This window comes from Callithrix jacchus, chromosome 11, assembly GCF_049354715.1.
Source record: "Callithrix jacchus isolate 240 chromosome 11, calJac240_pri, whole genome shotgun sequence".
Classification (NCBI taxonomy): Eukaryota; Metazoa; Chordata; class Mammalia; order Primates; family Cebidae; genus Callithrix; species Callithrix jacchus.
The window spans coordinates 27,316,263-27,331,194 of record NC_133512.1 but is presented as its reverse complement, the minus strand read 5'-3'; the positions used below and the strand labels follow the sequence as shown (position 1 = coordinate 27,331,194).

The 14,932-nt window shown below is 56.6% G+C and overlaps 1 protein-coding gene across 1 annotated transcript; it reads left to right on the top strand.

The window, feature by feature from the left end:
* Positions 1–856: 856 nt before the first annotated feature.
* On the top strand, positions 857–14,086 carry AQP1 (aquaporin 1 (Colton blood group)). Its single transcript, XM_009002197.4, has 4 exons — positions 857–1,298; positions 10,612–10,776; positions 11,120–11,200; positions 12,008–14,086. Exons 1-4 carry the CDS (start codon positions 915–917, stop codon positions 12,185–12,187), a joined length of 810 nt encoding a protein of 269 aa, XP_009000445.2. The 5' UTR covers positions 857–914; the 3' UTR covers positions 12,188–14,086.
* Positions 14,087–14,932: the final 846 nt, after the last annotated feature.

Genomic DNA, 14,932 nt, shown 5'->3' with positions numbered 1-14,932 from the left:
CTCACTCACTCCCTCCTCTCCAGCACCTTCCAATACCAGGTCAGGCTGCCGTTCCTTCCACCTTCCCAGTGACCTGCCAGTGTGACTGCCTTGAGAGGAAAGTCCGAAACTGTCTCCATCGTCACCAACCTGCCCTCAAATCGTTGGTTCAAACAGCTCCTGAGAAGTTCGGGAGCTCCGAGGGTGGGCGCTTTCTAACAGCCCTGCCATACTCACAGCACAGAGAGCAGCCATAGACAACCTCTCTGCACCTACTGATGCCTCCGTGCCTGCTTCCACTGAGGCTTGGCTGGTGGGACTGGGGGCTTTGGGACATCCCTAACATGGCATGCAGTGGTCGTGCAGGAGGCCCTGACTGTGCCTCTGGAGCCCTGGGCTCAGAAACTCCAGGCCAGTCTCTCTCTGGGTTGGGATGGGGATGTCAGGCCAGCAGGATCATGGTGCCTGCCTCCAGGGAGGGCAGCGTCCACCCACCGAGTCCAGCCTACCCACTCCACCCACTCGAGTTCCTGGCTCTACCCTCAGGAACCCCCTGAGCTTTGCACACAGGGTGGAGACACCTGGATTTCTCTGGTCCCCTGAGTGAGGCCAGTTTGGAGGAATTTCCCAAAGCCTGTTAGAGCAACGGCCGCCTCCTGCCTGCCTCCTTGGGCTGGGCAGGGCTGAGGGCGGAGGGAGAGGGGGGGGGAGAGGAGGAAGGAAAAAGTTGGCAGGCCGACAGCAGAGCCGAGTCTGCATCCATCCAGAGGAGGCCCGTGCGGTGTGGGGCGGGCCAGGAGTGAAGAGAGGCCTTCCTCCCTTTGTGCTCCCCCCGCCCCCCCGCCCCTATAAATAGGCCCAGCCCAGGCTGTGGCTCAGCTCTCAGAGGGAGTTGAGCACCCAGCAGCGGTCTCAGGCCAAAGCCCCCTGCCAGCATGGCCAGCGAGTTCAAGAAGAAGCTCTTCTGGAGGGCAGTAGTGGCTGAGTTCCTGGCCATGACCCTCTTTATCTTCATCAGCATCGGTTCTGCCCTGGGCTTCAAATACCCAGTGGGGAACAACCAGACGGCAGTCCAGGACAATGTGAAGGTGTCGCTGGCCTTCGGACTGAGCATCGCCACGTTGGCGCAGAGCGTGGGCCACATCAGCGGTGCCCACCTCAACCCAGCCGTCACGCTGGGGCTGCTGCTCAGCTGCCAGATCAGCATTCTCCGTGCCCTCATGTACATCATTGCCCAGTGCGTGGGGGCCATCGTCGCCACCGCCATCCTCTCCGGCATCACCTCCTCCTTGCCTGGGAACTCGCTTGGCCGCAATGACGTGAGTGGGGTGTCCCCGGGCTCGGGGTGTTCTAGCATGATGCTGAAAGGCACTGGTTCCATCCTTGGCCCATTGTGCAGATGGGGACACTGAGGAATGGAGAGAACAAGAGGTGGCTGGAGGTCACGAAGAGAGCTGGGGCTAGAACTCAGCTATGCATGCCTCCCAGAGCCTGTTTTCCGCCAGGCACTGTGGGAAGCTGAGAGCCAGGGAATAATGGTCTTGCCAATGTCCCCTGCAGGGCATTTATTATGGGGAATAAGCTTGGCCAGCCGTTCCTCGCCCCTTGGCTGTAGCTTTTTGGCCCTTCTCAGTCCTGCCTGTGCCGCCAGCTCCCTCCTCCTGCAGCCCTGCACCCTGGGGAAGCTTTGCCCACCATCCCTAGCCACCCTGAACCTGATGCCCAGCCTGTCTGCAGCTGGTTCTGCAAGTGTATGAGCAGGACTCCCTCAGGGAGCCCCCAGGCCTCTGGGGAGCCCCCCATATTCACACAGGTTTCCAAACACACCACCTCTAGGAATTAAGAGAAGAGCTCTCTTCCACTCCTCTGCTCCAGGGAATTAGACAAAGATAAGGGAGTGAAAACACTTTCTGGGGCTGTTTGGAAGTGGTTTTCCTGGATTACAGTGTGGGCTGGGGGGCAAGTGCTGGGCTCCAGGCACTGACAGGTGTGGCGTGTGTGTGTGTCTGTGTTTGTGTTTGTGTGTGTCTGTGTTTGTGTGGGTGTGCATGTGTGCATGTGTTTGCCAGCATGGGTCTCTGAGCTTGTGTAAACTGTGCGCATGTTTGTGCACCCGTGTAAGGGTGTGTGGGGGTGTTTGTAACCACACGTGCCCATGGCTCCTGGCCTGAATGGGGTCTGGACTGGGGTCACTAATGACAAGCAGATGCTGGTGACTGGGTGGCAGCTGTGGAAGAGAATGTCTCCTGAGCTGCTTAGCACGGCTAATAGGCCACTGGTGGCAGCTGCCTGCTATCTCAGACCTGAGTTTTTCCAGCTCCTCAGACAAGTGCAAACTCAGGCCGGGCTTGGGCCATAGCAGGGGTGATTTGGCCTGGAGACTGAGGAAGGCTTGGAGGATGTCTCTGAGAGCCCAAGGGGTAGGTGAGCAGGCTTGGGGGTGCCCTCATGGGGAGGGAGGGAGGCTAAGAAGTAGAGAGGAGGACTCATCTAGAGAGAGGAGGCTGGCGGGGCTGTGGGCAGGGCAGGCAGGTGTGGGGATGGTGTGAGCCATCTCTGAGGGTGCCACAGAGATGGCAGGAGTGATTATAGCAGCTGTCCTCTCTCTTCCTAGCCAAAGTTCAGATTCTGGGGCTGGCAGCCAGCAGGAGGCTAGGTAAAGGTCTGGTGCAGAGGGCAGCTGGCTCAGCCCGGCCACGGGGGGCTTAGCACTTTTGTGTCATGGTGACAGCTTGCCCAGCTTCCTCTGCAGCCAATCTCTGCTCAGCCCAAGATTGAAGATTAGCTCCCTGGGCTGGAGTTTAGACTTTTGCCAGTTTAGACATGGCTACAGGGGATGTAAGGGACAGAGCTCAGGCAGGCCACGTCAAGTTCTGCCCCCCAGGCCTCAGTTTCCAGTGGAGGCAGAGCTTGTGGCCTCAGGGAGTTCCAATGGGTAGGGTCAAGCTCACACTGAGGCTTGGCTGGGCATCATGGGCTGGGGAAGGGTCCCCATGGGGGAGGGGTTGCAATTCCCAGGCTTTCTGGCCCCATCTCTTCCCTCCCATCTCACAGGGCAGTACCTCTGCACCTGCTGGCAAAAGCTCCACGCTCCAGTATGGGCATCTGAGGCAGAGGCAGGAGGGTGGGCCCCATCTGTGCCATCTGGATCAGGGGCCACACCCAACTCCCGTGCCCCATGTCCTCCCTGGCCTCCGTTTTTTATAGTAACCCCAATACTTGGGCTGGGCATGTTGCAAATGGGAGAAAAAGAGGAGCAGCCTAGTGTGGGGGCCAGCCTTGGGCTGGGAGGCACACACCTGGATTCAAGACGTGTCTGTAGCTAACCTGTTGAGCTTCCTTGGAGCTGCGGACCCTGAACCTGGAGAGGGGACCTAGGTCTTGTGACATCTCACAGCCACACCCATACAGCCAGCTCACTTCATTGCTTTGCACTTATCACCCATCCCAGGGAAGCTGGGTAAGAGCAGCCAAGCAGGGCCAGTGCTGAACCTCAGGGCACTACGAATTGCAGTGGGGGCTCAGGCGCTGCCCTGTCCCGACAGGAAGGATGGGGTTCTGCAGCTCAACTCTGGGCCTAGAAACAGAAATGTGCCCCCCGAGGGCTCCCATCAGACACTGGCCCTGGAACTGGAGGGGGCTCAGGGGTGGCCCGGATGCCTTAAAAGGGACAGGGGATGGTCTGAGCAGCAGGTGACACACTCCTTCATGATCCAGGGGAGACTCCCGCAGCCTCTCTGACCCTGAGCCCTACCCCAGCCAAAACCTGGGTGGGACAAGTTGTTGGCATGGAGATTTCCAAGGAAAACAGAGAAAGAGGTGGCAGGAAGTGGTTGGGATGAGTCAGGGGGTGTCCCTTTGAGACATGTTGGGGACAACTTTCTGCTGACTGAGTCAGGGCTCAGGATACACCCTTTAGAGACCATGGGCCTCCATCCAGCCGCAAGGTCCTGGCTAGTTCTAAGAGCCAAATACCAATTCTGGCCAAGGGTGAGAGGCTCTGAGGCTGTGGGGGACACTCGTGCCTGTCCCTGTCCTAGCTCAGCCACTAACACCATGTGACATCACACAACAGACTGGCCTGTGTGGCCCTGTCTCATGTCTATGAGATAGGGACATAGTAGGGTGTGGCCACGCTCTGAGAAGTAGGAGACATTGATGGACTTGGGATTACTGGCATTTGCTGGTTTTTTTCATTCTTCTGCTGTCTGGTTTGCTCAACCAGCTCCCTGTAAGCATGACTGGGGACTGCTGGGTGCCCAGTGCAGGGCTGGGTTAGCCTGGCTCCCTCCCCAGAGAAGCCCACAGCCCAATGGCAAGATAAGCCAGTGCACAGCTGCCTGTGATACGGAGCAGGAGGCAGATGCGATAAGAGGTGTCAGGGCAGGAGGCCTGGGAACCTTTGAACTTAAAGGGTAGGAGGTCTAGGAAGGCATCAGGGAGGAGGTTTCGCAGGAGCCAGAATGTGGAGACCCTGCCAAGGGAAGGGGCAGAGAGGACTGTGTAAACATAGGGTAGAAGGAGGTGGGGGGCAGTGTCTGGGAGTAGTGGGGTGTGGTCAGGCTGGGGGGCATGGAGGGAGGGTGGTGAGGGCTTAGGATTCAGGCCAGGGGCTGCATCCAGGGGAAGGGGTCTGGATCCCCAGAGCCTGTGATTTCTGCCCCCTGGGCTTAGGCAGAGGGCAAAGCTGCCCTCTGGGGTCTTCTCCAGCCCTGCTAATTCGGGGCCTGACTGTTCAAGAAGGGCTTCTACCTGCAGCATCAGGGGCCTGACTGAAACCCTAAACTCTCCCCTTCACCCTGTTTTCTAGGCCTCAGTTTCCCCAGCCATAGAGTGAGAGGCCCCTTCATGCCACCAGTTCTCCCGGGGGCCCTGCCACCTCCCCCAGAGCTCAGGGGAGGGCTGGGGAAAGGAAGGCAGAGTTTCCATGTCCCTGTCCAGCCCGGCTGCGCAGGGAGGGCTGGGGGCTGGGGGCTGGGTGGTGATGCCACATCTGGGACATATAATTACCGTTTCCAGCCAGTCCCAGATGACAGGGAGGGCACAGAGATGGGTGGGAGCTTTGTGGTGGAGACTTCCCTCACCATGGAAAATCCTGAGGCTGCTTCCCCTTAGGGCCCTCAGCACAGCTCAACTGGTATCAGTGTTGCCCACCCCGATGCTTGCCCTAACCAGGGCCTGCACTGGGAACTCTGGTCTGAAGGTGCCCTGCTTTGAGAGGGGACATGGCCCCCTGGGATGCCTAAGGGGCTTACCTCCGGCATCTCCCCAGGCTACAGCCTCCTTTCACACCTTGCCTCCCCTTCTCCACCCAGGGCAGCCTTCCAGCAGTGTGAGGGGCCATTAGCTCACTGCAAGCCGATTCCAGATGGTGTCCCCACTTAGTCTAGGGCCCCCACCCAGCAGGGGCCATGGCCCTTACCTTCCGAAAGCACACACAAATCTGGAGTCTCCTGAATGGCTGGGATCTGAGCCCTCACACCTGGAGGTGAGGGCAGGAAAATGCCTTCTGCAAGGCCCTGCGGGTGGTCTGGGTCCCCTCAGTCAGGGCTTCCCCTGGGGACAAGAGGAGCTCCTTGCCCACATGGAATGGTGCCCAGGGGGATCATGAGGGGCTATCTTCACTCAGCCAGTAGCTACAGTTCAGTGGGGTGGGCACACTCTGAGGCTGAAACCTCTAACTTAGAAGATGTCCAGAAAGGCTGGAAAATGCTACTGCCCCCTCGTCCTCCCACCCCCCGCTCCCCACCCTTTCAGTGCCTGCAATCTCATCATGGTCAGAGCCCCTTGAGAGGCAGGTTTCTGCTCAGTATAAAGAAGGTTGCTGTTATTGCTGACATGAAGAAGGGGCTGCCTCTAAGTAAATAAGCTCCCTGTCATCAGGGGTGTGCAATAGACACTCTGGTGGGGAGGCCACTTTGGGGGTGCCTTTCTATGCAGGGGTACAGTAGGGTAGGTGACAGCTTCTGCAACATAGGCTTTGTGTCATGCTGAAACCAGCAGTTCTGATGGTCTGCAGGGGATCCTGTGCTCAGGTTTCTGGATCCGGGGCTAGAGAGTGATCACCCCGACGTCAGGCAGGAGGCTCTTCTGGAGACTGTCTGGGGCTAGAATCTGGGCCAAGGCCTCCATTTTACTGATGGGGAAACTGAAGCCCACAGAGGCGTGGAGGCTTGTCAAGGTGGCAGTGCCTCCTAGCCCTTGATTATTTCTGCTGCTCCGGAGTGCACAGCGTTGCACAAACACAAATACGCACGCATATGTGCTCTCACATGGGGCACACACACACGGTACACAGAACTCATTCTCAAGACTGGGTGGTCCCGCTCAGGCTCTGGGACCCGAGGAGGGTTGGGCGGAGGTTCCTCAATGGAGCCTTTTCCTTTCCCTGCCCTGGAGTTAGGAAAAGAAGGAGGGAGGCAGGGAGGAAGCTATTGCTTTGTGTATTGTTTCTTGTCAGGAAAATGAAATGGCTTCTGGGAGCAAATAAAGGGCTCGTTGAGACTTGCTGCCTTCTCACTTGAGGGGCTCATTTTTTTCTCTTCTCTTCCCTGTCTAGCTGGTAGTGGCACCTGTGTGGGTGTGACACAGGGACGCAGTGAGGCACTCAGAAGTGCCATCAGACACAGCACGACCTCCAGGACCTCCTGTCCTGTAGAGACCCCGTGTGATAGCTGTCCCCAGGGAGGGCTGAGGCACTTGGTCACTACCTGACCAGTTGTATGAATGTCCCACATGGGATTAAAAAGTGTGTATTCTCTAATTCAGGGGTACAGGGTTTTTAATATTTTTTTTAACCAAGTTGGTTAATGATGTGGTTCAAACCCTCCCTGTTCATGTTATTGGTAGTTTTTGGCTGCTTCATTTATTCTATACATTTCTAATAGAAGATTGTTACAATTCTTCACTTTGGTGGTAGAGTGATCCAATTCTCCTTATAATTCTGTCAGTTTTTCTCTCATTTACTTTTAGGCTATGTTGTTTGGTGAATGCAAATTGGGAATTTTTGTAGTTCTTTTACAGATTTTTAAAATTTAATTATTGTGTAATAAACCACTTACAATCTAACAAGAGAAAGGGGGAGTGAACCCTGGACACGGGTGGTCATCCACAGGCACAGCAGACACTTATTTACAAGACATGCAGAGGCACACAGAGCCAGGAATACCCACATGTCCATGTGTGAACACCCATGGAGGAGTGACACTGTGGGGCCCATAGAGGTCCCCTCACTGCCCAGTGCTGAGTCCTGGAGGCACTGGGGTGGGCAGGGAAGGCCTCAATGTTTTCTGTCCCCTGAGAATGAATGCTTAGAGCCTCAGTCAGGTCCAGAGGCTTCTGGAGCCTGCTGTTCCTCAAGGCCAGGTCAGGCCAAGTCAGGGGCCCCAGGCCTTGGAAGCTACCCTGGTTGGCCTGTCTGTGGGTAGCAGGGAGGGCTTAGAGTACATTGCCTGGAGAGATCATTCCTGGGCTGCCCCTGAGGCAAGACACACTGGCAGCCACAGAGCCACCTTCTGCCAGCTCTCGAGTCCAAGCTGGGGATAGCCAGGTCCCTTGGCTGGGCCTAGGAGTGTCCAGCCCATTGACCTATGAGTGTAGGGTGGCACAGACCATGGAGCAAGGATCCTGGCTTTGCTGCATCTTCCCTGGGCCTCAGCCTCTACATCGTCATCTCACTGAGCCTTCGCGCAGGCTGCTTTGTAGGGCCCCAGAGGCTAATGATTGGCCCATTGTTTCCCAGCTAGAAAGTAAAGAAGACAGCCCTGGGTCCGGAGAGCATCTCTGCCCCTAGCGAGGGTGGGAGTTGTAGAAAATTAGCATCCTCTACCACTTCCATCACCACACAGTGAGCCTCCCCTCAGATATGTGGGCAGGGAAATGGCAGAGGCCCCCCACCCTGTCCTCGCTGATCTCCCAGGCCAGGAGGAGTTGCACCCACATAGGCCGCAGGAAGACTGGTTTCCTACAAGATGCACAGAGAATTCAGTGAGGACGTGGCAGGTGTGAGCAGAAGTTAATTCCGGTCAGGGGTCCGGGAAGGCTTCAAGGAGCTGGTGGGGTCTGAATTGGGCCTTGAGCAGTGGGCTTACAAGGGCTCAGCACAAAATGGAAAGCTTGTATCTTTTTGACGCTTCAGAAGAAATGTGTGCATTATGCTTTAGGTAATTCATGCATTCACAAAACCTAGGGCTGCAGACAAAGGCAGGAAGAGAATTGTCGACTGTTATTTTTTGTTTGCCTTAATAAGACCTGAGCCAGGCAAAACTACCTGGGGATGTATATGTATATTTTAATAATAGGTGAATAAAATGGGAACTGTCCCTCTTTAAGCAATTTTTCAAATTTAATGTGTTGTAAACAGTAACATATATTTTGAAGTATTTTTACCTTTTCTTTCCTGGACATTGAGTTTCAACAGGTCTTTGAGTGCCCCTTTCAATTCTGAATTATCAAGTTTTTCCAGATGTAAATAATGCAAGTGTAGTTGAAGGAAGACTGTCAGTAGATGTTGAAGCAATCAGGGGAGGCTTCCTGGTGGTGGTGGTTGTGGGTACTACAGAGGAAGGCTGTCAGCCCATGTGGTTCTCAGCAGTCAGGAAGACATATTCCTGAATTCCCAGGGCAGGTGGCTGCTCTCTCCCCTCCCAAGGACTCAGAGCACAGAGCCTGGAGTGCCCACTTTGCATGAAAAGCATGGTATCTTTGGGTAGGGGCTGGGGCTCTGAAACCTGGTTCAGAACCAGCGGTCACATCTGTGAGGGGTGGGGCTGGGAGGATTCTCCACGGCGGGCACAGCCATGGCTCCATTAATCATTGCGGAATGGCTGGTTTCAGGATTTCTGCCAGCTAGCAATTAGGCCGGCCCTGGAGAGCAGAGGAGAGAGGAACAGAAGAAGCTGTGAGCTTCCTGAAGGCTCAGACACAGAGGGACAGGGGTGGGTGGGCATCAGGACCAGCCAGCCTGACCTCACCAGCCTCAACCCCGTCCAGCCTGTCCTAACTCTGGGCAGGCTCCAGCTGCTGTCACTCCCTTCTCCCTGTCCCCAGATCTTGCACACACAATGAGAGGAACCACAAAAAGAGCCACAACCACTGCCCCTTCCCTCTTGCGTTGGCAACTCTTTCCAGATGCCCTGAGATGGTTCCTTTGGCCTTTGAATCTCCCGGCTGGTCTGGAGAGCAGGCATGGAGAAATGAGATCCATTTTGCAGATGGTGAGACAGAAGACCAGAGGGGATAGGCCATGCTCATGGTGCCAGAAAGTAGAAGAGTCAGGACCTGAACCCAGGGCTTCTGCCTCCTTGGTCCAATGTTGGGACAGAAAGGGAACTGGGCACTGCCCAGAGGTCTGGCAGACCTATAGGGATGTAGCTCTGGGGTCTGCCAGGAAAGGCCCAAATCTGGGGCTGCAAGGCAGGGGAGGGGATGTGAGTCATTCCCTGTAACCCAGGGCTGCAGACAAAGCCGGGAAGAGAATTGTTCTTCTAGGATGGCCTCAGGGTGGGGCTGGGAAAACCTCCAAGGTGTGCCCCCCTACCTTGGATTTTGTAAAATTCCCTATAGCCTTGGAGGCACTCCCATACCCTGAGGATGGGAGCTGGGTAGTGGGGCTGCCAGCTGGGAAGTGTTTGGGTACATCCGCCCTGACTGGGAGAAGGCAGCCTAAGTGGCCTCATCTGGGCATCTTTGCAAGTGAGCCTTTGCTGATATGGTCCAGCTCCCCTGGGTGAGGGCACTGAGCCCCTGGGACGGCCACAAAGCATAGTGGAAGGTGCTGGGGCTCCTTGGGGAGGGTCCTCCTGGGGCAGCTGCATGGGGACGGCTTTCATGACTTCACTGCAGCTCCCATTCCCTTCTCTTTCCATGAGTCATGTTTCTAAAAGTGGCCCAGGAGCAAGTGGCAGCCAGACGGTGGTGGGGGGGCCTATCTGGCCAGGGAGACAGAGGGTGAGACTGCGGCCAGAAGTAGGGAGGAAGAAGAGAGAAGGAGAGACAGGGAGGGCAGGACCAGAAGAAATGGGAGACAGGTCCTGGACCAGGAAGAGAGACGAGACAGGTGGAGAAGGAGAGAGATAGGGTGGAGAAAAGAGAGGCAGGCACGGAGGGGAGAGAGGAGTGGAGGGAGCTGGGAGCTCACTGAAGGCCCCCCACAGCCCTGGAATTTAGATGCAGTCGGGCATGGGGTAGAATGTTCTGGACTTTTGGGTCTGAAGCCATGTCCCCTGCTGGGCCCTCCCACCTATTTGCATCTCTTCTAAGAGTGCTCCTGACCATCACCCCCATGCCTGGGACTTGCCCCTTGCCTCTGGCCTTGGTACCCCAGAGTAACCTGGCCAGGATGCAGCTGGATGTGAAGGCCCCAGCTCACCCCATGGGTCTCCAGCTTCTAGGTAGAGTGGGGCTGGGTCTAGGCAGCTCATAGAGGCTGAGCTGGAGTTTCATCCACAGCAGTGGGAGGGTTCAAGGCCTGATTTCCACCATCTGCTATGTGTGCTTGCCCGGGGCCCTGAAGGCCCATCTGAGGGTCTACCCTTCTTGCCTGGGTCTGGGAGGTCTGGGGATCCTTGGGGTTCTGGGACACAGTCCCTGCCTACCCTTCTCACCGGGCCTCCTCACCTCTCTCCCCTGCAGCTGGCTGATGGCGTGAACTCAGGCCAGGGCCTGGGTATCGAGATCATCGGGACCCTGCAGCTGGTGCTGTGCGTCCTGGCCACTACTGACCGGAGGCGCCGCGACCTTGGTGGCTCAGCCCCCCTCGCCATCGGCCTCTCTGTAGCCCTCGGACACCTCCTGGCTGTGAGTTGGGGACCCTCCCAGATGGAGGTGGGGATAGGGAGGGCAGGGGCTGGTGGGGTGCCCTGCCATGGGCAGCCGGTGGGACTTTCAACAGGGCTCTTGCCGTGGGGTGGAGGATGGCAGGCTAGCACTGGGAGTGGAGGGGGGGCGGGGGTTGGGGGGTGAGGGCTGGGTCCTGCCCTGGAGAGGAGCACAGGGACCTCCTGCCCAGCTTGGGATCAGCACTCTTCTCTCCTTGAGTCTCATTGTCCCCCACCCCTGATTATTCTCTCTCTCCCTCCTCTCACTCTCTCTTCACCTGTGACTCTGCCTTTGCCCCTCCCTCTGTCTTTTTCCCTCACAGATTGACTACACTGGCTGTGGGATTAACCCTGCTCGGTCCTTCGGCTCTGCGGTGATCACACACAACTTCAGCAACCACTGGGTAGGCGACCCACGTGCTGCCCCTTTGGCGCAGGGTAGGGGATGGGAGGCTTTGGTGTCCCATGCTAAGCCAGACCCCACCCTTGAAGCGTCCCTTCCTGTCCTGGAGGCTCTGGGAGACAGCCAGGGCACTGGAAATCAGGAAACCAAGGTCTGCCACGAAGGGGCAGGGCGGGGTCACACTGTGAGCTTGAGCCCTCCCAGCTCCTCCCTGCCCCAGGCTGCCCGGCCTCCAGGTCATCCCAGCAGCGTGGTTGAAAGTGGGGCTCCAAATCCTGGCCCTGCCACTTTCGGGTTCAGCATGACCTTGAGCAGCATGCTTGAGCTTCGGTTTCCTGAGCTGTGGAGGGGGATATGGTGGTGCCTACCTCCCAGGGTGGCTGAGAGGAGGAAAGGGCTCACTCCCTATCTGTAAACTGAGCTCAGGACAGAGGTGGCACTTAGTGGATTTTGGCTCTTCTTGTCATGGATGTGGATGTGCTAGGCCAGCCTTGCATTAACAATGGTCTCTGGGACCCTTCCAAAGCTGGGAGGGTGGGGGCAGTGGCCTTCCTCAAGAAGGGGCTGCTACTGCCTGTGCCTGAACTGGGCCACGCAGAGGCAAGGAGGTACCCTCACCACATGGCCTGGCCTGGGCCAGTTCTGAGGGGCACCAGAATCAGGATGTTAGATTTGGTCCTCCTGCCTGCCTCTGCCTCAGGTGGGAGAAAACCTGTCCAACGGGGTGGTGGGCGGGTGGGGGTACCCCAGGGAACTCTTCCCAGGGCTTCTTAGTGCAGCCTTCTGAACACACCTGCTCTGTTCCTAGATTTTCTGGGTGGGGCCGTTTATCGGGGGAGCCCTGGCTGTCCTCATCTATGACTTCATCCTGGCCCCGCGCAGCAGTGACCTCACAGAGCGCGTGAAGGTGTGGACCAGCGGCCAGGTGGAGGAGTATGACCTGGATGCTGACGACATCAACTCCAGGGTGGAAATGAAGCCCAAATAGAAGGGGTCTAGCCTGGGCATCCACGTAGAGGGCAGGGGCAGGGGCAGGGGCGGGCGGAGGGAGGGGAGGGGTGCAATCCATATTGTAGACACTCTGACAAGCTGGCCAAACTCTCTTCCCCAAGATCTGCCAGACCTGCACGGTCAAGCCTCATTTGGGGGTGTTTCTATCACTTTCTTTCTCTTTCTCTGTTTTGTGGCCTCAGAGCTTCCTGGGGACCAAGATTTACCAATTCACCCACTCCCCTGAAGTTGTGGAGAAAGTGAAAGAGAGTGACCCACCTGCTAGTCGCCCCCTCAGAGTGGGATGGGAGGTGTGCCAGAAAGTCCCCCCTCGTTCCAAAGTTGCTCATCGATCCACCTGCGCAGGTGCCTGGGATTCTACTGTAATTGCTTTGTGCCTTTGGACACAGCCCTCCTTCTCCTAACCTGCACCTTGCTCCCAATGGTGCTTGGAGAGGGAAGAGATCCCAGGAGGTGCAGGGGAGGGGCAAGCTTTGTTCCTTCGGTTCTGCTTGCTCCCAGGCCCCCGCCCGCTCAGACTTACTGCCTGACCTTGGAATGATCCCTATCTCAGGGCCTCAGCGACCTCCTTCTGCAGAGTGGCAGGGACAGGGAGAGCTACACGGACCTGCAGCCCCGAGTGCAGACACAGCACAGGTACAGAAAACGTGGTCTAGACCAGGGCTGCTCCTTCCACTCGCCAGGGGCATGGCTCTCGCCACAGGCCTCTGTGTACATGTGTGCAGAGCAGACAGACTACAAAGAGATGGACAGACAGCCAGGTCGTTGGAACTTTCTCTTCCCTGTGGAGGGTGTACCCAAGACAGGGCCTGCTGTTGCGGAATGAAGCCATTTAGAGGGTGAAGGAGAAATACCCATGTTACTTCTCTGAGTTTGAGTTGCTTTTTCCATCTATCACTGCATTCTCTTGCTCATTCTTTCAGTTCTCTACTCCCTCTTGACGGTGTAGACACTGGTCACCATTATGCTGGTATATGTCTATCAAAGAGCACTTGAGCTAGCTGAAGCCCAAAGCCTGAGGACAGAATCACCCTGACGCAGGTCAGCCCATGGAGGCTGGGCATGGCCCTCCTGGGGCTCGGGCGGGGGGGCGGTTTCAAGCCCTCAGCTGGTTCTGAGTGGATGGAGCAAGTCCTGCTCTTGTCCACAAGCTCCTAGTTGGAGACATTTGAGCAGCTGAGTAACTGGCACAGCTTTACTGTGTGACCCCTGGCCACAGCCTTCCTTCCGCGTTGACCTGGAGGGGAGAGGTCAGCCTTGACCTGCTGAGGCAGCTACAGCTGCAGCCCAAGGACAGTTCAGAGATCAGAATCAGCTTTGAAGGCTGAATTCTTCCACTCATCTATCTGCATAAGTCCATTCAATTCCACCAGGGCCAGAGCAGCTCCACCACTGTGCACTTAGCCGTGATGGCCACAGAAACAAAGAGACACAATTATGCAGGAATTTCGAAGCAGAGGGACAACCAGGAGGCCCTTAGCTGTCACCAGCACATCACATCCACACACTCTCTTCTCCATTCCCTGGCAGGAACTTCTAGCCCATTTAACAGATAACAGATAAAGAAACTGAGGCCCTCCGCTTCAGCTAGATAATGATTTAGCCATGCCTAGCAACCAAGGCCCTGTCTGTGGCTACATCCTGGACCATGAGGCCGATTCCTTTCATTTCCAGCTTCTCAGTTTCTGCCTGGGCAATGGCCAGGGGCCAGGAGTGGGGAGGGTGGTGATGGAGGCAGAGGGGCACACCCACCCCCAGCCTGGTTCTATGCTGCTGCGCACCAGGGTCCTCTGTCTGCCTGCTCTGCATAATTGTCTCTTTGGAGTTGGAATTTCATTGTATGTTAAGAAAATAAAGGAAAATGACTTGTAAGGTCCTTTGGGCCTCCTGCAGTTTTTCTTCTTTTGATGCCGCGTCCCCACAAATGTTTCTGGATTACTCCACAAGGAAATCGGTCCACTGCTAGGGACCCTGCCAGTCTGAGGAGGAGCCACTGCCTCCCCTTCTGCCTTCAATACTCCTGATCTCAGGCGATGATACAGCCACACCACAGATTTCATCTGAGGGACACAGGGTCCTACTCCTAATAGAAGACTTAGAGCCCAGTGGGATGACTTCGAAGACCCGGGGGCAGGGAAAAGGGCAGGATTCTGATCAGTTTAAATGGGGCAATGGGAGCCATTTCTGATTCCTGAGTATGGAAGGGATGGGGGAAAGCAGGCCTGAAGTCTAACAGCCCCCCAGCCCCTCGTCCCCTCTACCCTCCACAGAGCAGGACCCCAGGAACACTAGGGATCGCTCCGCCTTCCTCCTTCCCTCCACTCACATTTGCCACCCATCTGACCTGGGCTGAGCGTCTAGCGGGAGACAGACTTGCTCATCAGTGCCCAGTGTGGTTGGCTCTGCGTCAGGCTGAGATTGGGACCCCAGCTCCTGACCCTCCCGACATGCACACACATTTAGTGCTTGATCATAGGGAACAGGTATCAACATGGCAGTGGGCCGAGCTGGGAAATAGTGTATGGGCAGGTCCTGGGGCCCCGGCACTGCTCCTGGGAGACAAATGGTTCCTGCCCGCTCTGTGGAACACCTGGCTGACGGTGATATAAGAGGGGCTCGGTCTCAGGGAGCCAGGGGCTAGACACCCCCCCAGTGAAGACTGAGGCCATGTTGATGGGACAGGCTTTCTTATTTCAGCGTGCCTGGGTCACTCGGCTGCCTC